The sequence below is a fragment of the Pelobates fuscus genome, chromosome 7, assembly GCF_036172605.1.
Source record: "Pelobates fuscus isolate aPelFus1 chromosome 7, aPelFus1.pri, whole genome shotgun sequence".
Lineage (NCBI taxonomy): Eukaryota > Metazoa > Chordata > Amphibia > Anura > Pelobatidae > Pelobates > Pelobates fuscus.
In genome coordinates, this window is record NC_086323.1 from 58,213,739 (window position 1) to 58,240,577 (window position 26,839).

Below are 26,839 nucleotides of genomic sequence, written 5' to 3' on the forward strand. Positions count from 1 at the left end.
GATTGTGGGTAAATTAGTTTAGCAACTGGAATGTGTAACTTTGATTAAGCTCCATCCAGTTCCAAAAAAAAAAAAAAAAATGCCAAAGATCATGCTTCACATAAGAAAAAGTAACTAAAAAAAAATAAATCTAAGGATAATTACAAAAATGAAATAAAATAAAACCAAGGAGAAATAGACGGACAAAGAGGATTACGTTTAAAAGCAAAACCATCAAAGTGACAGAGCTGCTTTAAGAGTAATGATAGATCATTCTAATCAGATAAATAGAAGCAAGCTTAGAAAGCTACTTAACACGTAATTAGCCGTTAATGCATCGTCCTAAGTAATTGGGTCTTCCTAAGAAGTGTTGGTTGTTTTTTTTTTTTTATGGTAGCACACTAATGCTGGTAGTGTATCATTCTATTTGGAATTTTGCTTTACTGTCTCACCATTTCTTCTAAAAGTTGGATTCCTTCAAAGACAGTAAGAGTAGTAACTCATGACAGTCTCAAACGATGATTGAACAATTCTTATAATAGGGCATGAAGCATAAGGAGGACGTAGGATGACACTGTCAGATTACGGTCATACACTCGTTAGCTATGATGCAATCTTGTCTTTTAAAGTGATGTAATGTTCCCCACTTTGAAATCGGCAGTATTGTTTTGAGTATCATGATAATGCCTTTTAGAGTAGCACAGCAAGGTACGTGCGCAAAGTATCACAGTGGATCTGCTGTTAAGGCATTTTGCTTTTCACGGGGAGAGAAATACTGATGAGAAAGCTGTGCACATTGAGTATTCAATTAGAAGAGAACATTTATGTTCATCTAGTATAAACCGAGTAGTACGTCAACAGTTTTCAATTAAAAGTCCACTTTATGTGTGACCTGTATATAGTGATGTAACATAAGCATAATTTTTACAACTTGTGGTCCTAATTTCCCACTAAGCAAGAGGGAAGGGTGACAGAATTGGTTCAAAAAAGGTTAAATAATAATAAGGGGCACTTTAGTCACCACAACAACTTTAGCTTAATGAAGCAGTTTGTGTGTATAGATCATGTCTCTGAAGTTTCACTGCTCAACTCTCTGCCATTTAGGAGTTAAATCACTTTGTTTCTGTTTATTCAGTCCTAGCCACACCTCCCCTGGCTGTGACTGACACAGCTTGCATGAAAACAAAATGGTTTAACTTTCAATCAGATGTAGCTTACTTTACAAGTTTAAATCTCCTGCTCTGTAAATATAACTATAATTACACACAGGATGCTCCTGTAGGGTCTAGCAAGCTATTAACATAGCAGGAGATGAGAATTTGCATTAAAGGAAGTGTATACATTAGATGACTCTTTACAGGAAGTGTTTAGGAAGGCTGTGTAAGTCAAATGCAGGGAGGGGTAACTAGGGATGTATAAACAAAGTGACTTACTAAATGGCAGATAATGGAGCAGTGAGACTGCAGGTGCATGATACATTCATTAAGCGGAAGTTGTTTTGATGACTATCGTATCCTTTTAATGTATTTTGCAGGAGGAAACAACATAATAATATCTTCCTCTAGTGGCAAACTTGATGCCCTGCTTAAACATGTGAACCCAAGGTAGGTAATGTCTAGGGCACTAAGTCTACAGAGTTGCCTGTCACGGGACCACCATTTGTGGCACTGAGGGTGTGCAAGGGAGGCGAAAGAACTATGTGCAAAACTAGCAGGCCTATTGGGAATCATTGCTATACCACATAAGGCAGAACATACCTGACAATACTGAGTTCTAAGGTTTTGATCTGCTTCTGGTCTGCTTGGCTTTGCCGTAATGTTTCCTCCTGTTCCTCTGGAGACATTGTACTTAAGCCATCTAAAAGCCATTTTTCCCGCAGAGATTTTTTCTAAAAAAATAACAGAGTGTTTGATTATTAAAAAAAAATTATAATTGTTTGCAACATTTTCTCTATACAGTATAATAGAGTACATAAAATCAGTTTGTATCTTCTTGAGAGTGAAGCCCAGAATTCAAAACATCCCAACGATGAATGCCGCTGATGTTGTTTTTCCCCATACACTATAGATGTGTGGCTAATATTCAGGCCTGAAGATGATTTCTTAATGGCTTAATGAAGTTCTGAGTTTCTCTTGATATAAGTTACAGCAGATATGCCCAGTCATGAACACTGGATTCTAACTCAAGGTTGTGACTCTTTAATATTTAGCAACGCATGCATAGCTCTCCCAAATAATTTCATAACAGCCAGTGTTCCTGGCTCAGCTGATTCCAAACAGGACTTGATTGCACATGAATCCGATTTAGCTAATGCCTAGGTTGTGATGAAACTTAGTGGTGACTACATTCAATATATCTGCATGTGCCATGAAACCATAACAGAGTAATGTGTTACTACATAACAAACGCAGATCAATTAAAAAAAAAAAAAACCTGTACAACTATGCAAATTGGGTATACCTTTCAACAAGCAGGCACTAATCATTGGTTGATCACTTGCATTGGTTGAACATGCTTCTGTGATACCAACACTGGCCATCTACCCCAAAACCCAATGAAGTCAGGTCTGTGCTGCCTTCTTATTTGAAGTGAACTAGGCTGGTATTCTGTGCACCCGTCACACTACACATCGGGACCTACTAACTAAGGCCTCCATTTAATATTGTTGGATACATTTTCCAAGTAATTTAATATTAAAATATCAGAAAATAAATCATAAAAAAAAATATAAAAATATTACAAAAAAATGAAAATATATATTTGTATTATGTTAAATCATTGTAAAAGTTTATCTAAAAATATTAAATAATTTGGAGAGGTTATCCAACAATATTTTTTTTTTTTTTAAATTCTTTATTTTTCTGTGCATGAGTTAATATAACAAGCTTTTATGCCATGCCCCAACAGCAGTAGCATGTTTCAACATAGACAGAGTATAACAGTTGTGGCATATAAAATAGATGCACATTTTTTTTTGTATGATGGTTATCAAGAGAAAACAAGCTTAGTATAAGTATTTTAGCATGCGGTTGTTGCAGTAGCGTGTTACAAGATAGTGTTTTATGGTAGGCAGGCTAGGTACTAGCTATGCATTATTGTTCTGCTCGGCTATCCCATAGTATAGGCAAGAGTACAGAGCATACTAGCGTGGTTTGTGTATATATAGTGTGCTTGTGAGAGAGATTTTTGAGGTGAGCTGTGGCAGTGTTGCTAGTGTGACAAGCCAGGTCGTCTGAGTCGGCAAGAGCTCGAGTGATGCACGGGTTTGTGTTCTGTCAAAACAGTGTGAGTGGCCATGTCAGAAGCATGTTATGTGTGTCCCTGCCCTGTGATGTTTCCTTCTGGATGTGGTAAAGCAAGTGTGGTTGTCTGGAGAGCGCTATCGAGTGCAGAGTTGTGTGTATTAGCAGATGTGTTAGTAAATGAGTCCCGGTATGCTAGGAGTCCAGCACTTCAGGCTGGGGTGGAAGTCCCTGGGCAATCTTTGCTTTGGCTCGACAGTGGATCTGATGGGCAGATCATGGTCGGAGGGCGAAAGTCGGGCCCGTCTTCCCCAAAGCCTTGGGCTGTCTGGAGGGCTTGCATCCTTGGGCCACGGCCCGGGTATCTCCTGTGGGGAAGCCGGATCTTGTCCCTGTAAGTGGCTGCAGTGTGTCCCGGTGGCGGGCTGCCGTTCCGATCGTCTCGATCCGCCATTGCTTGATCCGCACGTGGCTGGGTGTCGTCGGCCATCTTAATGAGCTCTGCTTTATCTGTAGTATGTTAGAGTGGGAAGGAAGAGGGCAAGTAGTAAACCCGGTATGGGTCTCAGCAGATACTCGCCGGTTTCCTCTTGGCCCATGTCCGCTTGTCACCAGTGTGAGCTTCGTACCTCCATCTTCCCGCTTACTGTCTCCGCTATTTTCTTCCTCGGAGTCTTGGCTCTCCATCTCAGCCTGGTGCAGGCATTGCTGCTCGCTGGTGGGCCTAGGGTGGGGACCGGGATCACCCCCCCGGTCCAGAGGGGGGGGACCGGGACCGGGTCCGCAGATAGCACCCTTGTGTCGGGCCCCTTCGGGCAGGATAGTGTCGCGGCGGCCGTCCGCTCCACTCACCACCAGGCGAGGGCCCGCCTGGCGCAGCGGCCCCTCTCCTCTGAGGGACTATAACTCCGGGAGCAAGTCTCTCCCCAGCTCAGGCAGCCCGGTTACTTTGAGGGTCGCAGGTATTGGTGGGTAATTTCCATATATACGAGCTTTAATTCCATATATACGAGCTTTATGCATCTCTTTTTGCAGGAGCCGAGCTGTCCTGCGACCGCTCTGCTCGGCGGCCCGGCCCCGCCCCCATCCAACAATATTAAATAGAGGACTATGTGTTACTCGCCAGTTAAAAATGAATCTGAGGGGGGCGGGGCCAGACTGGCATGGCGGACGGTCGCACTCTGCAGGAGCTCCCTACTAATCTACTCTCTCAAGCGACTCACTGGGACTCCTGCCACACACAAATTGACCCAACTATGGACATACCTACCGTAGATGACGGCTGGAGTGTTCCGACGTGGACTGCTGGAATGCCGACCGCCGAAGACCGGGTGCGGCCTAGCGGAGGCCTCGGGCGGGGGAGGCGGCCGACCTCCCGTCCCTTGTCTCTCCTGCCAACAGGACCACTCGGGGCACTGCACCCCCCCCCCCCACCGGGCCAGGGGGATATCCCGGTCCCTCATAAACAACATGAGACTGGTCACGATCCACACACAGGCGATTACCAGAACCGAATCACTAAGGGGGCAGTGCAGGTCACGTGGATGCTCGGCAAAGCAGCGGCTGAAATGGGATATGAGGCCAGGCTGGAGAGACTCTTTCACGAACTTTGGAGCAAACTGGAGGTACTGATGAACCGCCCGTCCCAAACCCATGTAAAAACAAGCCTCCCACATAAGTGCCTGCCCAACTCACGACGTAGAAACAAGCGACCTATTACAAGACAAGTCCCAGCATATCAGGAGGGTAAAACAAACCTGAATAAGGCGGCATCCCAATCTTGGATCAGACAACAAAGCCCGGTTCACAAACACCCAGCCGGATCCAGAGGCCTACCTAAGGGCCGCCCACAATACCATCCCAGGTTGAAGGCCGCAGAGAGTCAAACTCAGAGGCACCGACCACACCGCCGGAGGCTTGCCTGCCGCTGGCGGCGGCTGAACACCCAGGCCTCGAATGGCGCCCGACGACGGGTCGACCCGGCCTCTATGAGCAATCGAGTCGGTGGATCACAGGTGCAGGCCTTTGTGGAGACCTGGGGCCGGAGGGCGGCCGCCATCAACCCGCACCATGCTGCAGCCTTGAGGATTTCCCAAGACGATGGTGCCGTCTATTCCACCCTACTGGACCGCGCTATGGCCCTACCCAGCAGCGGTATAGGCTAAACTAGCCTCTTGGACTGGTAGTCCGGTTTATAACACGCACTACCAATGACTTTTGGGGACCTGGCCCAAATAGCATGCACGAACTCCCCTCGCTGGACTTCCACCCGCGGAAACACTTACCACATGGCTTAATGGTATTGTTTAGTGGTTGCATTTAGCTAATATATAACATACTTATGTATAACGCCTTGCATTTAACTGCTACCCTTACACCAGCCTACGTTGAAAATCCATTGTATTTCTATGTTTTATCATTTATATTGCTGCCTGGAGATGCATATCTGGGACCTGGCCTACTACAGTCGACTTCACCTGCATTACTGCCAATAAGCAAGTCGACTATTTTATATTGAGATCACTTTGTTCATGGTCACAATATGTTAGTCTGTCCATAACGCCACTTATGCATGCAGGCCCTAAGGTCAGAATTGCATTTAATTAAACTACTACCTTTCAATCGACCACTCTCGTGGCCTCACTGCCTAAGCACGCGCCACAACATACTTGTCGACATTTTACTGTGCCCTAACCCACATGCCTCGCTAGCCTTTTTTGAGTCAAGATAAACTTATCTTCCAGCCTAGACATGTGTAATTAGCTTGTTAATTTTTAGTTTATTTTACTCACCTAGCGTGGCACATTTACAAATATTTGAATACAACCCATGACTTAAAATTCCTATGTTAGAGATGTTTCAGTTGCATGCTAGCTTATACTATGAACACTAGACAGCCTTTTGAAACCTTAAGGTAAACTAAGGGTTAAGCAGTTGCTACCAGACACATTAATCTTCATGACACAGCACCGCAGAACGGTTTAAATGCTTATGCCATGTCACGATATTATTTCTTATATTCAACTCTGAGAGCCAATACTGTCAGGATGCTGCAAACATGGTCGTTCTCAAACAGATTGTTATCGTTTAGACATCTCTGCCTACTTTATTCTAGCACTGTTAAGCATCAATTATTCTCTTTATTTTAATTCACTTCAGTTAACCAAGCTTGTATCATTATGTTGTTCACATGACGTTTAACAAAAAAAATATATATATATGGCAGTCTTTCTTAGGAGTGTATTATATACCATCTTGCTATTATTAACCTGTGTTACCCCACAATGCCTCCTCTTTCTATTCTGTACCCCATAACACATGTGTCATAATAAAATAAAGATTTACAACAAAAAAAAAAAAATGAATCTGAGAATGCATGAAAATCAAAGATGTATTATTCACCTAAATTCAAAATCTCTCAGCAGTCTGGTTTAACTAAATACCATGTTATACCTTACAGAGTTCTACAAAGTTAACATGAATATGGCAGAAACACCAATGTCTTAATTTAATATTGTTGGAAAGGCTTATCAAATTATTTCATAATTTTGAATAAACTTTCTAAATGAGTTAAATATTAGGAAAAATATTTAAATGTTGTGATTTTTTTTTTGTATTTACCTGTATAACAATAATAAAATCAATGGCTCTGAACAAATCAGTACAAATAGGCTTGAAATAGTATTTTAAATGTACCATTTGGCTATCTTTATTTGAAGAATACAACAGCCAATATGAACATAAAATGGAATGCGAATTGGCCCATTTTGTCAAATCGGGTTTTCTACACAGCAAAAGGTGTACTTTTAACATTCATATGATTAAATACCTTGTTGGTGATAGTTTCTCTTTAAGGTCTGCCAAACGCTTCATTGCCAAATGAAAATATTTGTGTTAATTTAGGAGTTCAGCCAACAGAGCAGAACAATTACCTTAACAAATTACTTCATTTTTAATTCATGACTTAAAATGGGTTATTGTTCAGCAATATGTACAGTCGCCACCTATTGTCTGCTAAATGGGTTGTGTAGTAATTTGAAAGGGAGACGCAATTAGTTTTAGAAGAACTTTAGCCTTCTTACAGTTTGGAAAATGCACCCCAAATCATCATAAGACACAGAAGACATTTTGTGACGATTTAGCTACTTTTAAAGCAATATTAGTATTGTTATTGCCACACCGTGAACATTATGGGGTAGACGCTCACGCAAACAGAGGGAGTATGCAAACTATAGCAGGATATCAGGACTTTGAGGCAAACAGCGCGGTTTGCACAAAAGAAAATGGAGCGGACATGATTCCTGCTCCTCGGATTTGGAGAGGTCATGGGGCAGCATGGCAGACATTATCATATCTCCTCAGATTAGGACAAATGCATGCCATCTACTAATTCCGACAGCAAAGAGTTACTGAGGATGATCAGAGTCACATATCAGTGGTGACAGAGGCAGCCACTACCTTTACAGGCGGCATCATGGCTGCCAAGGAAGATATCATCAGGTTTACACACTGTGCAACTAGACTCTCAGTCCTCTAGGAAAAGCCTGTGGCAGACCTCACCTGACCTCCAAGAGAGGGTAGTGGCTCTTGAGGATAAAAGTCACTGTTTAAAATTATAGCTTTTATTTGTTCAAACAATAAACATTTAATTTCAATTATAAACAATACAATTCACTGATTAAACCCACACATTAGAGGCATTCCAGATGAGCTTGAGTTGGAGGAATTCTTTATATGCAGAGATAGCTAGCCACACTGACACTGTTTAGGTGTCACAAGCCAATTGTGTTTGTACCATGATTTTACTGCTCAATAAAACAAAGAGTCAACAACTGTGCACTTCTGGGAAACCTGACAGTACTCTTCTGAGAAAGATATAAAATACAAATCCAAACTCTTGCACTCCAACCTCCAGTTAGAAAATAAACCCGGTGCCAAGTAACACTGTAAATAGAGTATTCAGAAAATACCGACACTCCTGGCTTTATAATAAATGTTATTCTTTTATTGTTAGAGACCTCAACGTTTCAGTTCCTGAATGGAACTTCCATCAGGACAGATGCCCTGATGAAAGTTCTGTTGAGGAACTGAAACGTTGATGTCTCTAACAATAAAAGAACAACATTTATTATAAAGCCAGGAGTGTCGGTATTTTCTGAATAAGGTGTGTGTGTATATAGATAGAGAGATAGAGAGAGAGAGAGAGAGAGCGAGCAAGAAAGATGACAATGTGTTGTAGTGGTTATGTTGCCAGGAGTCCCCTGGTTCCCATCCATTGTAAGTAGTCAAACCGCTTAGTAAAGGTTTGACTCCTTACCTGGGCTCTGACGGTTATTACTCCTTTCTGCTGGGAGGAGAGCTGGAATCTCCTGCAGAGAACCTCCATTAACTCTCCTGAGCAGCAGCAAAGGCATAGTCCATAGGTTTCACAGCATCCGCTAATTGCCGTAGTGGTTACCTAAAACCTGCACTGCCATAGTAAGTTATGTAAGTGTCTATATTACATATTTATTGATATTTGCATATATATTTTAATGCATTATCTATGCAATGTACTTAAAAATAAATAAATATTTTATTAAAGAATGGGTTAACTCCAGCCTGGAGAATCCAATTAACCTCACTTTATCAGCATGTTCTCGATATCACCCACAGACCTGCAAATTAACCTCACTTTATCAACATGTTCTCGATATCACGCACAGACCTGAAAATTAACCTCACTTTATCAACATGTTCTCGATATCACGCACAGACCTAAAATTAACCTCACTTTATCAGCATGTTCTCGATATCACGCACAGACCTAAAAATTAACCTCATTTTATCAACATGTTCTCTATCATGCACAGACCTGAAAATTAACCTCATTTTATCAACATGTTCTCGATATCACGCACAGACCTGAAAATTAACCTCACTTTATCAACATGTTCTCAATATCACGCACAGACCTAAAAATTAACCTCACTTTATCAACATGTTCTCGATATCACGCACAGACCTAAAAATTAACCTCACTTTATCAGCATGTTCTCGATATCACGCACAGACCTAAAAATTAACCTAATTTTATCAACATGTTCTCTATCACGCACAGACCTGAAAATTAACCTCACTTTATCAACATGTTCTCGATATCACGCACAGATCTGAAAATTAACCTCACTTTATCAACATGTTCTCTATCACGCACAGACCTGAAAATTAACCTCACTTTATCAACATGTTCTCGATATCACGCACAGACCTAAAAATTAACCTCACTTTATCAGCATGTTCTCGATATCACGCACAGACCTAAAAATTAACCTAATTTTATCAACATGTTCTCGATATCACGCACAGACCTGAAAATTAACCTCCCTTTATCAGCATATTATCTATCACGCACAGACCTAAAAATTAACCTCACTTTATCAGCATGTTCTCGATATCATTCACAGACCTGAAAATTAACCTCACTTTATCAGCATGTTCTCGATATCATTCACAGACCTAAAAATTAACCTCACTTTATCAGCATGTTCTCGATATCATTCACAGACCTAAAAATTAAGCTCACTTTATCAGCATGTTCTCGATATCATTCACAGACCTAAAAATTAACCTCACTTTATCAGCATGTTCTCGATATCATTCACAGACCTGAAAATTAACCTCACTTTATCAGCATGTTCTCGATATCACGCACAGACCTGAAAATTAACCTCACTTTATCAGCATGTTCTCGATCACGCACAGACCTGAAAATTAACCTCACTTTATCAGCATGTTCTCGCTATCATTCACAGACCTGAAAATTAACCTCACTTTATCAGCATGTTCTCGATATCATTCACAGACCTAAAAATTAAGCTCACTTTATCAGCATGTTCTCGATATCATTCACAGACCTGAAAATTAACCTCACTTTATCAGCATGTTCTGGATATCATTCACAGACCTGAAAATTAACCTCACTTTATCAGCATGTTCTCTATCACGCACAGACCTGAAAATTAACCTCACTTTATCAGCATGTTCTCGATATCATTCACAGACCTGAAATTAGATTATTTACTGATAGAGCTGCACACACAAAGTACTCCTGGGCCCAATCTGTATGACAAGTCCAGTTGAGAACAAAATATACCAAGCCAGTTCTTTTTGCAAATATTCTTCTGATGAATGCAAAACAATCAAAATTGCCATTTATGTAAAGGGCTACAGTTTATTGTTTAGACGCCTTCCTAGCCAGCCAACGCTATACCTACTCTATTATAATCTGCACAATAAATTTCTTGTGATAAGGTCAGACGTGGCAGTGAGTCATGTTTAATGGTATACTACGAAAGGGTGAATTATGTTCCGATTCATTTTCCTATTCATTCATTTGGACAATAAGTATGAATTCATATTTGCAGTTTGCTGGACTTTAAAGCTGCATCTGTTACAATGTGCACAGACAGTTTATATCGGATATACATCTAATCCGAACTATTCTATTAACCATTTCTTATTTAAAATATATTCTATTATATCATCATTTTCTGTTCGATTACTCACTGTACCTATATCATTACATGCTAGTTAAAGGGGAACGATCACTTCTCTAGACATTACGTATCTGTTTAAAACATTGAAAATCACCGACAACTCGCATTATTATTTTAATGAGACGCTCTTATTTTTTTACCTTTACTTTAGAGATTTAGCAAGTGACATCAAATTGTAGTTCGGACAATTTAAAGGCAGGACAAACATGGCAAGAAACAAACGTGGTGTAATTTCCCGTGTTCTGTATTCTTTGTCTATGCTCACTTCCAGGTGCAAAGGACGGAACTAATAACAATAAATGACAGGCTGCCAAGATGGAGGAGCCCATATGACGGATAAAAAGGTGTGGTTTTCTACTTTGCATTTTAATTTTCACACCTCAAATACACATATTTGTTACATACAAGGGCCAAGTGAACATGATGTTAAAAATCCTGGGCTACGACATTTCCATTTTAAATGTCAAAATGAATGAGCATTTCCACGAAATATTTAGTTTACTTGATGAACTACCAAATCCACTTGTGTAACTAGATTAATTGGTTATCATGAGAACGGAGAATTTTATTGAAATAAACTAGCTGGCAAACACCTTGTAGGCTGAAGTACACCTGTCAAATAGAGATGACACAATGTTTAGCATTCCATCCAAACATGGTGCTATCCAAACTGCTAGCAATTTGTTGCGTTAATGTTCCGAATTATTTTTCTTTTCCACTTCAACTTAAAACCCTTTACCATTATGCCAAGGATACAACACTATAACAGTAAAGAAAATAGAAACTTAGTATCACTGCACTCTATAAGTAAATGCACGTCAACTCCAAATGGTATATACTGTATACACATCATTGGCTTTATTACCTTTAAATGATGTAGTTTTAATTTCTCTTCTTCAATGGTCAGTCGTCTTTGTGCAATATCTTCTTGCAACCTTCTCTTGTCCTGAGCAAAAAAATAAATAAATTAAAATAAATTAGAGCCATAAATAGAAATTCATTGGCACACATGAAGTCTAATGTAGCCTCCTTTCTACCCTCCAGGCATTGCTGACTCACAGATCCATTATGATGCTTTGTACAAACTGGCTACTTTTTATTTTTCCCTGCATTCAATATCCTTGATATACTCAGGGGCATCAGGTACGATCAACCAAATAATGGAATTAAAGGATCACTATAGTGTCAGAAAAACTAAGCGGTTTTCCGAACACTATAGTGCTCCTTCAGCAGCTTACCTTTTTCCAGCGCCGGGCTCCCTCGGTGCTGGTGACCTCTCCACCCCTGCCAACGTCAGCTCCCTCTGCCGACGTCAGCGGAGCCGAATGCGCATGCGTGGCAAGTGCCGCGCGTGCATTCAAGCTGTCAATAGGAAAGTATTTTTCAATGCTTTCCTATGGACGCTCTGCGTGATGGGGCCATAATATGCCTCCAGCGTCGCAGATGCGCCTCTAGTGGCTGTCCGGAAGACAGCCACCAGAGGCTGGCTTAACCCTGCAATGTTTGAAACTGCTATGTTTGCATCTGCAGGGTTAAAACCTGAGGGACCTGGCACCCCGACCACTTCATTGAGCTGAAGTGGTCTGGGTGACTATAGTGTCCCTTTAATTATACATGGAATCCCATATGGCAGTGTTGGTTAATTACCACCGTAGTTGAGAAATTAATTTCTCATGAACATTTCTCATCACATTGGCAAATTCAACAACTGCTTCTAAACAGCCTTCATTAGCAGGCTGGCCATCATTGTCATTAGCCAATGGCAGGCAGCAATAAAGCAGTATTTAACATAATACTATAGGAATCAAAGCAACTTTAGTGTAATGAAGCAGTTTTGGTGTGTAGATCATGCCCCTGCAGTCTCACTGCTCAACTCTATGTGATTTAGGAGTTAAATCACACAATAACTAATTTGTAAAAATTCTTCAAGCCAGCCGCTTTTTTAAAACACCATTACATTGGCATTAAATTTGCTTAGCCCTGTTGATATCCTGCACATAGCATTTTAATTCTATATACCACGGGAAGGCACTTTACTGGTCCTGTTTATCAATAAGTACAAGTAGTGTTTGTCCAGAAATAGAGGGAGAGTCTGGCAGCCCCAGCTTATTTGCATAGGTGAACTGACGGATGTTTTCTGCACAACTGCTGAACTTGTCACTGTAACACGAGTTCAGGGGTTAACTACTTTACAGATAAAGGGTTTAAATATAGATAGCATCTGACTAAACAGCATTACTAGCACCTAATAACTGGTGATTCAGTTTGGATGTGGGCACACAGCTGCTCCATAGAGCGCCAAAACCAACAAGTCAGTTTCCATCTGAAAAACGACTTCAAGTGGAGAATTCTACGCCATGGTTGTAATTTGCAACAGGAATCTGTAGAATGAATCCATGGTAACTCTGGTTTGTGTATTCTGGATGTTTCCTTTGGCACAATGACTTATTTTCCAGTAAATGTTTAAACAGGCTGTTTGGACCAACATCTCACATAGCAAAGAATTATGGGTGTTGTAGTTCCACTACCTGTCAGTGTCCACAGTAGACACTTTGAAGAACCAAAATGCTCTGTAAAACTGTAGTGCTGCCTGTTTAAAAATCAAAAGGTCCTGTGGCCATGCTTAAGGTGTTTAAAATCGGCCACCTCGTGGGATTGAAGCTTAAAGGAAAACTCCAGACTCATAAAGCACATTATCTGTGAACAGTGTGTCCTCTTTTTCTAATTTTACAAAAAGTTCAGATTTTAATAGAAATTTTGCACTTTTATACATAGACCTTGTAACACTCCTGGCTGTCAATCAGAACCGTCCCTCTTACTTCCTGGCTTGGTTAGCTCAATGGAGTTAAACTCAATAGGCAGTAATTGCTCAGAGCACCTGCCTTGCAAAGATTTCTCATGGAGCTGTATTAGGAAGTCTGTGATTGGACCTCCGCAGAAAGTATGGGCGGGGTTAGAAGGGGAGGGCTTGCAAAGGCTGCAGAATGTTTTCATTGGGCATGTCTTCAAAATAGTGATTTTTTTTGGTGGGCAGTCGAGTGTACTTTTAACTTTGCCTTCCTCCTCTTCACCTTATCAGCAGCACCCATATGCAGGTCATTATCACTAAATTCACAGATTTTGTCCCATTTACTTTTGCACAAGAGGTCACAGTGTCACAGGTCAATTTTACTTAGGTATGCTTACTAAGTATTTATGTTATATAAATAAAGCCATGACTTTTCTGTGCTTCACAATGGGTTAATGAAGATACAATTATATAAAGACAAACAAATTTACATACACATTAGTATCTTAATGATGATGGATTGCTTCTCCCTCTGAAAATTGAACTGGGGTACCTCGTTAAGGGAATAAAAATTCATATAATAGAAAGGAAGGGGCTGTATTGCTCCTTAAGCAATTGCAACGGTTAGGGTTAGGCCATTGGCTGTTCACAGGGAGGGGCAGAAGGGAATACTTGCCCCCTTCCATTCTATTTCTGCTCCCAGGTGTTCTGCAGGGCGACCTAACTGGATGGTTTTTTTTTTCTGTGCGACACTGCAATATTTATGTCTATGGGCAACTGAAATGTATTTATTTATCAAATATTTTACCAGGATGGATACATTGAGATTTCTTTCGTTTTCCAGTATGTCCTGGGTTCACAAAACATTGCATTGTTACAATAGAATACAATTTTACAAAAATACAATATACGAATTGTATATATATATTATATATATATATATATACACACACACACACACACACACACATAAATTTAATACATAACAGGTAATAAATATATTCAACCATGACGGGTGCATTCTGTGCGGAGGTATATTGCCATAGATCGCTTAATGAATTGAGATTTGACTGTGTCCCTGTGGTTATTCCAGAATTGCGGTGCTCTGTAGGAAAAGGAGGATCGGGCTGCTTTCTTTTTGTATTGCGATATGCTAAATATCGTGCTAGTACTGGATCGGAGGATATAGGAGGTGGGAACAGCCGGGGAGAGCATTCTACTCGGGTAGGGTGGGAGCTTCCCAGAAATGCTCTTATGCGCAAGGCTGGAAAGATGAAGATGAATATAGTCTGGTCTTATCTCTGATTTTTTGCTCATCCGAACATAGAAAACTGTCTTTTAATATTTGATAATAAGAAAATAAAATCTAGTGTTAAGACTTCAAAATGCTCAGTTAAGGGATCATTGGGATAATTTGGAAAGTTATATTAGGAAAAAATATCTCATTTAATTTCACATACCTCAATATATATAAAAAGGTTGTGGTGACTGTCATGTCCATGTTATATTTCACTCAGTTTGTTATCATATTTATGTACAATCTATGATTCATTACATTTGTATATTAATTATTTTATTATTTATATAGCTTCAGCAAATTCCGCAGCGCTGTACAATGGGTGGACTAACAGACAAGTAATTGTAACCAGACAAGTTGGACACTCACTAACAGAGGGGTTGAGGGCCTTGCTAAATGAGCTTGCATGCTAGAGGTTTATGGACGGAATCCCCCCCTTTCCTCTCCCCTTCCTATTTTATTCCCCAATATTAATTGTTATATATTTGTTCAAAATTTTGTTCTGTTTGAAATTGTTTTGAAAAATGTTCAATAAAAAATATTTGAAAAGAAAACGGTCTTTAGTTCCCAGGTTCCTAACGCTGCTTCCGTTTAAACTTTCAGCCTTAACTTCCCATTTCCTGTTGAACCATAATGCCCATTACACTAAGCCAAATGTTGGCTGAGTGGTATGGGAGTTGAAGTCCGAAACAGCAGAAGGTCCAGAGATTACACAATGCCTTGTAATTTTTCCAGTATTTAACACAACTAATGTTAAACCGCTGCAGCTGTACGTGTTTGTCTATAAAATCTGCCTAAAAACATTCCGTTCAGATATATTTTTGTTCCATTATCTCAGTGCTGTTTCAAAGCAGTTTCTATAGGAACCTTTATTAAGTCTTAGTCAGCGATAACCAGGGGAAGGCTGAGTGGAGCGCGTGGGTTGTGGGTATAGATTTATATAATAATGAGACATATTCATACCATGGAAGTGCTTCTTCCTCATTGAAAGCATTCGGCTGTTGTCATATTTGTATTGTGTGGATTCATGACATTCCTGCATTTGCAGTTTGCCTGTATCTCTAGGGTCAGCTACCGGTCATTAAAGACAGGTGTGCATCATGCTTTATTGGCAGGTGTGTTATGTTATCACGCATACTGACGCAGATAGCGAGCCGAGGGACACAAATGTCATTCATGAGTGTGTCAATGGGATGCAAGTTCCCCTCAGCATTGTGCGTTGATACCGGTGTTCTCTAGCAGACAGAGTCATCTCCTGAACCATGTATGAACTCCAGCAGAGGCCCAACCATTAAATGGCCTGGATGGATTTCAAAAGATGACTTGTTGTTTTGGTGTCTTAGTACCTTAAGTTCCATGGAAGGGTTCTTTAAAACCTTTACTTATTCCTGTGCCTATTACCTGGCATGCATTCTATTGTTTCTAAAATGTTTGACTCTGGCCCATCTGTATGATTACAGTTCTAAGCAGGTTGCTTTGACCCTTATACTAGAGTTGAGATTGACCCCAGTCAAAGATTTTCCAATCTTTTATTTTTCAATTCCAACTCCATCACTGTGATCACACCTTTGTGCATTCTATGAAGGAACTGTTCACTGACCACCTAAACTCCAAGTATCTCAGACCTGTATAGCTGAGGGGCAGGACCCAGCTCAGTGGAATTCTACTTATTAAGTTCTGTTATGGAACGGATTGGAATTTATGAAGTGCTAAACACTCGTACTCCTTAAAGGGACACTATAGTCCCCCAGACCACTTCAGCTCAATGAAGTGGTCTGGGTGCCAGGTCCCTCAGGTTTTAACCCTTCAGATGCAAACATAGCAGTTTCAGAGAAATGTTTACATTGCAGGGTTAATCCAACCTCTAGTGGCTGTCTTCCTGACAGCCGCATGAGGCGCTTCTGCGACGCAGGATGCGAAATTCACATAGAACGTGCAGAATGCCCATAGGAAAGCATTGAGAAATGCTTTCCTATGGACTGTTTGAATACGCGCGCGGCTCTTGCCGCGCATGCGCTTTCCGCTCCACTCGGAAGCTGAAGTCGGTGGGGGAGGAGAGGTCACCAGCGCAGAGGGAGCCCGGCGCTGCATTAAGGTAAGTGGCTGAAGGGGTTTAAAACTATAGTTTTCCTGACACTATAGTGATCCTTTAAACGTTCCAAATCAGTGCTAGGCGAGATTTTATCCATATCTTACAATTAGTGATGTCCCGAACAGTTCGCCGGGAACCGTTCGCCGGCGAACACGTGCAATGTTCGGTCCGCCCCTATTCGTCATCATTGAGTAAACTTTGACCCTGTACCTCACAGTCAGCAGACACATTCCAGCCAATCAGCAGCAGACCCTCCCTCCCAGACCCTCCCACCTCCATGACGAATAGGGGGCGGACCGCGAACACGCCATGTTCGCTGGCGAATGGTTCCCGGCGAACTGTTCGGGACATCACTACTTACAATATAAGAATAAGCTTTGATCTGCCCTTTTGCCATTTGAAATGATAACAAAATAGTCCTCAAATCACAGTCAGTTTTTGAGCCACGTCTTAATGTTACAGATTGGTACAGTGACAGGATTTTTATGAGACTAAACAAGCCCCAGGGTCTTCACTGCCTGCATCTGCTGCTCTAACTGTAATATAAATGTGATATTACATGCTTTACAGCATTTAAGATGCTCAAACATAAATGACATTATATATATATATATATATATCTCAAAAAAAAATTATGGATGGGGGGGGAGACAGTGGGGCAAGAAACATTAGTATATAAAAAAAATATACTAACTTAATGTGCAATTAACTTTGTGAAATTCTATCTGATATAGCAAAGCTGTGACTGTAACGGAGTTGGAGAATTTTCCCTATTAATTCGAAATTTGATGTTTGATTCACCACAATTCAATGTTTGGTAAAGGTACCATTATCATATTGTGGCTTATTTCACGGAGTCTGATCCAGCTGTTTCAATAGTAGGATTCTCATTTTTATACGGGATACACAGAGAGGATCATAACCATTGCACACTTACATCTAAATCAGAGGGCTTGCAGCGAGTCAATGTGTCCTGCTAACTGACCTCTGCGTATAACCCTTTACTAATAATTACGGTATACTTAGAGAGAACGTCAACAACATTTTAAAATGAAGTGGTTATTCACAAAACAATAAAGCTAAACTCATCACATTTCAAAGCACTCTATATTTTACTATTGTTATTGCCATTCATATTAGGACCCTGCTTCGAGTATAGCAAACATATGTGAATGTGGGTTTTAACATTGTCTCAAAGTAGTTTTCTCTGACTGAGGATAATAGGATGTAAGTCTCTGACAGTCAGTCTCTGGTTATGCCCAGTTTGTATACACCATATAAATATAATGCCCATGCTCCTAATTCTTTAATTTGTAAATAATAATAAACTTTTACAAATGCAATTTCCAGACTCTGCTGGCTTAAAACAATTTACTATACTTTTCATACAGTGTTAAACTTGTTCCAGTTGGGTTAATATTTCAGTGATGACTAACACTTGTACCTCATGTATAGCTTAACTACATTTTCTAAGAGGCTTGATCAGTTTAAATACTTCTTCAAAAGCATCTCTGTGAACAGAGTGTAGTGTCCCATTATAGTATATAAATCTGAAAGCACTTTTATCCTTTAGGGGTATCGTTAAACCACTTTACTTCTCGTGACAGTTCAATAAAACACTGACATTTTATTAAAGATGTAGAGAAACTATCATCAATGCAGCCGGTGTGGCAGTACTGGGGCCCACAAGCTGCAGGGGCCCATCAGGGTGGTCCACACACTTAGGGCCACCTGATGAACATGTCCCATCAGGGGACCAGTGTCCGAGCCCCTGTCACATCAGCAGTACTGGGAGGAAGTAAGTTCAGGTCACTTCCTCCCGGCTTACGGAGAGAGCCACGTGGGGAAGGAGAGAGGAGGCACAGATGTCGGGGAGAGGAAGAAGAGGGCCTACTACAGTCTTAAACAAGATCCCACTGGAACCCAGGGAAAACAATGTTCTGCACCCAAAAGGTATGGAAACAGGAGGGTGACTGAAAATATGGACATTATGACTATTCAGTGTGTGTGTGTATTTGTAAATGTGTGAGAGTGTGTGTATTTGTGTCAGTGTGTATCTGTGTGTATGGCAGTGTATATGTGTATACATACCAGCATTCAAATGGCAACAATGCACACAAACACGGCCCTGCAATCAAATGAAAACACTACGCTCAAGTACACCACTGCTTTCAAATGCCAACAATACATACACACAACTGCATTCCAATGCCAACACTACACACAGATGCACCCCTAAATGCACAATACACACACGACATACAAAAAAGGCTCACTCTGCTCACTGAAAAGATGGGTAAATGGTAACTCCTTAACTAGCACAGCATTGAGGGTATTGTATGACAGATTGGGCTCTATCTTTTGACCACCCGAAAATTCTTGCACATGTGCCCTCTCTACATTAGTTCCGTCACTGTCAAATTGCCACCAATTGCTATCACTTCTTTTCAATTCTTCAGGGTCAGTTACCGGTGGCACCTTTCACATTTGACATGACATTAGAATTTGTAGCTTTCAGCAATATTCTTGGAATGTGTTAACCCTCTGATTATCAGATGGGTGGCCAATTAATTGGTAATCTTTATTATCTTGATTATCAGATGGGTGGCCAATTAGTTGGTAATCTTTATCAAACCTCAGAGAAAGGTAATATAATACGGAATGAGAGCATAATTGAGACATAGGTTCACAGTAGTTCAGTGACCACACTTGGCCACATCTTGCCTCTGGTGGATGATCAGTGTTTTTCTGCAGGTGTTATCTGCTCCTTGTTCCGCAAAAATAGCTGATGCATTTATTCCAGTCTGTGTCTGGTCTAATGGAATGATAGAATGCAAAGATACAATGGTCTGAAACTCCCCAGAGTCATTCTACATGTGCTTTCTAATGCATTTAAGTTTCAGAAGTAGATGTACGCAAATGTAACCATCTCAGCATTAACACATTCAGAAAAGTAAATATTTTCAGTCAGGGAGTGGATATTTAAATTATCAGTAATGACAAATAATTAATAACATGTTTTCAAAATTCTCCAATTTTGTTATCTTTCCAGCTCAGCCAATATGACCAAAAATTGTATTATTTATCATGAATCCCCAGTTTAATAAATAAACCATAAAAGTGCAGTATTTGGGCTAATATAAATGCTAGGTTCTTACAATAAATTAGAGAAGATGATTTTCTCCTGTGATCTGCTACGGCCAGGCGTATTAAATGGATTAAACTGACAGTATGGTGGTGGGGTTTGCAAGTGCCTACAATTGTGTCTTTTTAAACTGAGACATATTGTTGTCTACTCTATAAGGGCATTTTATCAATGTTGTTCTAGTACAACATACACAAAATCAGAACAAGTAAATTAAGCCCTTACAGAATCTATCAGTATCTGAAACGTTGAAAGAATTTGTGCTAGAATTTCTCGTGTGTTTATTATGGTAAACATTAAAATCAAATTACACTATCAAATTAATTGGAGCAACACATGTAATTAGCATTCAAAATAATTGTATACAAAGACACACTCTTGAGGATTTGTAAGGAATGTGGTGATATTTTTGGGAATGCAGTTTCCCAGAATACCAGCAGAATGTCAAAGAAATGTGTTCTTTTTACCATAATACAACATACGGAAAATAAATACTAAGCATGTGTATTTAATGCATTTAATAAATACAAGCTCCAACACAATGTCTTTATCTGTGCAAGGTAATGGTAATCATGGCAGCCAAGGGACAAAAAAGGCCCAGTCCAGGTGGGAAGATTTCTCCTTTGAGTACGGAATAGTACAGAGGTAAAGGTTAAGATAGAGGGGCAATACAAAAAGACCAATGACCAGGGATGTATTTACCACAAGGCAAACAAGGCATTTGCCTAGGGCGGCACTTTCGGGGGGCGCCAACAAATGCCACCCCAAGCTCCCAGACAAATGCCTTGCTTGCCTTGTGTTCTGGGGCTGTCCACCTTACTGTGAGTGAGTGTAGCTGTCAGTGTGTGTCTGTGAGTGAGTGAAAGTGTGTGTCTTTCAGTGAGAATTGATGTGCCTGTGAGTGTGTGTCAGTGTGTGTATGTAATTTTATGTGTATCTGAGAGTGTGGGCCTGTCAGTGAGTGGGTGTGTCAGTGTGTGTCTGTCAATGAAAGTTTGTGTTAGTTAAACAGTGTGTGCTTATGACTGTATGTGTGTGCCAATGACTGTGTATTTGTCAGTGAGTGTATATCAGTGCACGTATCAATGAGGGCATGTGTCTGTCAGTCAAAAAAGTGACCCTGACACGAATTGGGGGGTCAAATTTAGATTTTGGGGGTGCCCGAATTTAGTGGTGCCTAGGGCAGCACAAATCCAAAATACACCACTGCCAATGACCAGTATATATGTTCGTGGTAATGAATGGGTTTATAAGACAAGCAAACATACTGCACCCTACTGGTTTCAGGTATCAATTGCAGAATTGTTTGCTTCAAATAAATTTGCTACTTAAATAGCAATTTTTTTAAATTAAGGTAGTAGTAAAACTCACTATTTGTTAAGGTGCAGCTTTGAAATTCCACCATTTCTTTAAATTTATTTTCTAGAAACTGCAAAAGGTGGTAGGCTTAAGTTAGCCAGGATTAGCTGGGTAACAAGCCTCATTTGTCATCGCAGATTTGGAGATAAGCAGCTGATGGCTCTACTTCCAGAGAATCCTCAGGTATTCTTATAGAATCTGTTCTAATATAGACTCAATGTGATCTGCAGGTAAAACTATATATATATACACACATACATACATACACTAAAACTTCTAAAGCAAACAGGACATGCTATACTAATTCTACGTTAGTAAATACCAATTGCAAAAAATAGTAAGGATTGCTACGGAATTTTGCTGGCGCTATATAAATAATAATAATAATGGCAGGTAGGTCAACATGTCTCAAGGAGCCAGATGGATCTATACCCCTTTTAGAGATCTAGTGGGTAGAATTGTGATTGGTGCCTTCAGTGCTCACAGATCTCTATGTGCCTGTTCTTTTATTAAGCCTCAATTATAGTGGCTTTTAGCACTGGGTTGGGGCTTTCTATCCTTTTCTTTTTAGACTGCTATACCATGATGCTACGTTAGAGTGTAGGGAATGAGACACCCCACCTCCCAAATTTAAAAATAAATCATTGTTTAGTAGACATACCCCTAATGAAACTGTGCATGCATTTATTATGCATTTTTAAAAATGTTGGGTAGCTGTAAAGCAGCTTGCAAAAGCTACATAGCTATTGCCTGCTGCCTTTGTAAGCCCTCCCCTACTAGTCCCTCCAAACTTTCTGTGGCTGTCCAATCACAGACTCCCAAATGCAGCTCAATTAAAACTCTTTGCAAGGCAGGTGCTCTGGGTAATTGCTGCCTTTAGCTCCACTGAGCTAATCATGAAGTAACAGGACCTGTGGTCTGATTGACAGTCATTAATTCTGCATTTTTTGTAAATGAAGGACACAATTTTGACATGTAAAGCATATCAGCAAGCTAATGTGCTTTAGGGGTGAGAAGTGTCCCTTAATTAAATACAGGGGGGGGAAAAACTCCTATACTCTACCAATGGCAGCAAACAAGCTAAAACACAGGTGCCATTTTTCTTATAATGCAACCACAATCAACAGGACTTGCAAATATATCATAATGGAATCAAATCACTTGGAAGTATAATGCAACATAATATATATATAACTATATCTAACAATCTCTGATTTGATTGGAAATATAGAAGGAAAACACATTTAATGCTACAAAATTAAACCTGAAATATCTCCTCCCTTTCCAGCTAATTATTGAAAGAACTTAACAAGTATTTTTTATTTTTGCAGTCCTGATTGTAAGTCAGAGGACTGACCTAATGTCCTTGAAATCTACTTATTGTGAGTTCAGCTTTCAACACACTTTATATAGCAAGTTGCTCCCACATCAGCCTCCTGCTTGCTAGAGTGTAATCACAACTAAAGGAGGTGAGACAACAGCATATGGAAAGGAAGAAATAAAACATGCATCAAATATATTCCTTATTGCACAAACAGAAATACTCACAGTTATAGCCAGAAGCCTCTCTTTCATTAATTCAGCTTCTTCCATTCTGAAAAGTTACACAGAAAGATACATTCAGAGATAAAAATCACAAAAACCTGAGCAGGGAAAGTCAGTGCAGGTCCTGAGACTGAGCCTTAGCTAATGTGCAAAGGAGTGGAGTTTCTTAATGGGCTGAGACAAGTCAATGGATCAGCCCAGACAGGCACATGTAATGCAAGGGTGTGATTCTTCAAGCAGACAGAATGACAAGTTTCAACCACATTGCTCAGGATTCTATGTTGTAATAGGCTGTCAGGTCCCTGTTGCTAAGAGAACAAGTATCACATTACTTTATATAGTTTAATCTTCTGCTAAATAAATAGAATATTGCATTATTGTGAATTACATTTTGCACAATTACTGATTGTGCAATAGTGCATGGGAAAAGCGCAAAAAATCAACATATTAAAATTGTACATTTAAATATAGATTTATTTTAAAATTGTGTAATAACTTGTACATCCATCTAACTACATATTGTGATATTATAGGTTCATATTGAGAGGAAGGTAATAAACCATTTATAGTCTAATCTTAGCCATATAATCTGAGTTTTCTGATTGTAAAGGACCCATACAGATAACAGATTTCCAAAACACAGTCACAGGGAGCTATAAGCTTCTCAGACATCTGTTAAGGAACCCCATTGATGGAAGAGAGTGATTGATGCAATGAGACAAACATATATCATATACTTATGGGAACAGGATATATGATTTATTTTTGTTTTTTAAAGAAATAGTACTCCCTCATCAAAACTGTCTGCTATATTGGGAATGGCTGTGACTCTTCTTTTAAAACAGATATTGTGTTCTTTAGCCTGTGTCTAATTCAATAAATTGCCATTGCAACAGAGGGATTCACCTGATTAGGATTGCTGGGAATGGAAACCCACCACATAAAATCAATTGAAGTTTATTATAACTTCTCAATAAGTAACTAAGTACTGACAGAACCTGAGATCACAAAGGAGATTGTGCCGATAGGGCTGCCAGTGGGCAAATAGTTAACTCAATCACGAAACGGTTCATCCATTGACCATTTTGGTTGTCAAAAAGTCATAAGGCAGCTCGGAATTCGGTTTTGGCCGATTTGCGAAAATTTGGACAAATCACAATTTAATTACTTCCGAAAATAAATCTCCAAGTCTAGTCTTCATGCACAAAATCTTTTTTTTTGTACTGTACATTTTTCACAATGAATCACTTCACTCTAGATAAGAACACAGTTTAAGAACTGTTAACTAAACATTATTTATGGTGTTATTGGTTACCATATCAACATCAGCCGTGACCACTGCTCTTCTGCATATTGTATTGCCATTGGCTGAAATGAAGTGGCTTTATTTGCATCATGTATTCATTTTGGTTGGAATGCACTGATTAGTGTTGCCTTGGTTGCATTAGAAAAAAAAATTATAGTATGTGTGCGACCAATAATTTGAATGCAGTCCTGCAGCGTGTATTTTTCAGAAGGCTTCTCATTTAAATGTTAAATGGGAATATTATGTGATATTATATATACATGAATGCACACGGTACTGACACTGGAAACACATGATTAACAGTGGCTATTATTAATATAAAATAAACTTATATTTAAAGGGACACTCCTCTGCCAAATACACACACACAAATCACTGTTTTGTGAAAACTTGCATGGATTAAATTGCATATTTTTTTTATTGCGGGCATATCTAAAAACCGCTTGCAAAACCTGCAGTTCTCTTGTCTGCAGCCTTTGCAAGCCCTCCTCTTCTAAACCCGCCCAGTCTTTCTGTGACTGTCCAATCACAGACTTCCCAATACAGCTCAATGAGAAGTCTTTAGAAGGCAGGTGCTCCGAGCTATTGCTGCCTCTTGAGTTTAACTCCACTGACAGGAAGTAACAGGACTGTTTGTCGGGGTTGGGAGTGTGGGTGTAACCAGGCATATTTATAATAGTGCCAATTTCTATTGATATCTGCATTTTTGTAAAATGAAAAAAGAGGACACACTCTTCCCTCATAAAGCACTTCAGTAAGTTTAAGTGCAAATCATATATCAGTTTACTGTATTAATTCCTGTTTCATACATGAAACCACCATGACCACTTGTGCTTTTATTCATGATGGTGGTAGGTGTCTCTCTATATGTACATTTCTGCTTGAAATGCTGCACATCCAGAGATTTATGCACCTTTGTGCAAAAAATCAGTCTGCTAGTGTGCAATGTGCGCTGGAGACAGACATTGTATGCTCCTCCCCAGGCAGGCAGCCTTGGGAACGAACCTGCAAGGGAACGTTTGATCTCGCCTTCCTCCGTGCAGTCCATACCAGCCCTCCTCCATTTTGTGCATTTATTTATTTCATTTTTTTAATATAAGGCCCTCCCACCCTGGCTCAGTGATCACACATATGCTCTGAGGCAGAGAAAATGGTCCAATGAAATGGACCATTTGGGGGTTTCAGACAAATTTATAATAAAAAGGGGGGATGCACAATTGTTATAGTGTCCAACAACCTTTGTGAAAAAGGGTTACCTCTAGAGTAGACTATACGCTTATTTGGGCAGGTTCCTCGTCTACCCATTGTTTCCGTATCATTTTTTAAATGTCTCATTTATTGTTAAATATCCCCCTTTTTATAATATTGTAAAGCGCTATATAAGTTGGCGCTATATAAATACCAATAATAATAACTCTTTAATATGAACATGATAGGCATTAATAAAGTTAGAGAAAGCAGGATTAGAAGACATGCCAGAACATCTTGTATGTATATTGGCTTTACACTATATATCTACCATACTTGAATGCATTTTTTTCTGCCCATTGGATTTAATACTTCTTTGCGACTCTAGAGAATTCGAGATGGCATGTGATGTTTACACCGCTAAATTAATGGAATGTTCTTTTCTTGAATCCATGTTAGAATAATGTATAGAGATTAATGCTGAAATATTAAATCAAATAAACAGCCAATCAAAATAATACCTGATCACACACACAGCCAATTCCCAACATTGCTCATAGTAGTCATATGAGTAAAGCCCTAATGTGATGAAATATGGAATTTAGATTTTTAATACACACGTTGAGAAAGTCTGGTAGTGGGAACAGCTGAACCATAAAATTCCAAAAGGGATTATATAAAATTATCCAAACTCAGTCATCAACTATTCACAGAACTAAATGAAGACTATTGGATTACGCATCAGGCCTTCCTGTACGCTTTATAAAGCATGACGACATGTTGGAAATATTTAGCACGCCAGTGTAAACTTCTACAGCTCGATCTGTCGTATCAAACACAAAATGCAATAGTACTGCGGTCGACAAAAGAACAATCTGCAAGCCTACTTCTGGCACATGCTTGTAGACTCTATTTCCCATAATATTCAAGAATGTCAACAGCATCAGTGTTCTATAAGATGCCATTTAATCTGACTGTTGGTACTTATTATTATTATTATTATTTATGTTATATTATTTATATAGCGCAAGCAAATTCCGTATCGCTGTACAATGGGTGGACTAAGAGACACGTAATTGTAAACAGACAAGTGGACACACAGGAACAGAGGGGCCCTGCTCAATGAGATGCCCTGGATTCCAGTTAATCTTAATTAACAATTTTATTATTAATCATTATTTTTTTATGCTTTTGCTAAAACAGTGAATAGTGTCATGGATAGACACTATGTGGAATCTCACTTGCAGTTGGAAAAATACTTCTATGATGATTAACAAGTTAAACATACATTGTATGCACCATATATGCAAGCCAACCATGACACACTAGACCAGGTCTGCACAACCTGTGTCCCCACAGA

General features: G+C 39.7%; 1 protein-coding gene across 2 annotated transcripts in view; it reads right to left on the reverse strand.

Moving 5' to 3' along the window:
* The window catches only part of PALMD (palmdelphin), a 97,103-nt gene that overhangs the window by 18,509 nt on the left and 51,755 nt on the right, over positions 1–26,839 (reverse strand). The window contains exons 2-4 of one of the 2 annotated variants that reach the window (XM_063428331.1): positions 22,989–23,034; positions 11,625–11,705; positions 1,737–1,867 (exon numbers count right to left, since the gene is read on the reverse strand). In XM_063428331.1, the coding sequence (XP_063284401.1) occupies positions 1,737–1,867; positions 11,625–11,705; positions 22,989–23,033 (257 nt within the window). In that variant the 5' untranslated portion in view covers position 23,034. Of the gene's footprint in view, positions 1–1,736; positions 1,868–11,624; positions 11,706–22,988; positions 23,182–26,839 lie in introns of those variants that run through there. The other variant, XM_063428332.1, reaches the window with a different exon arrangement.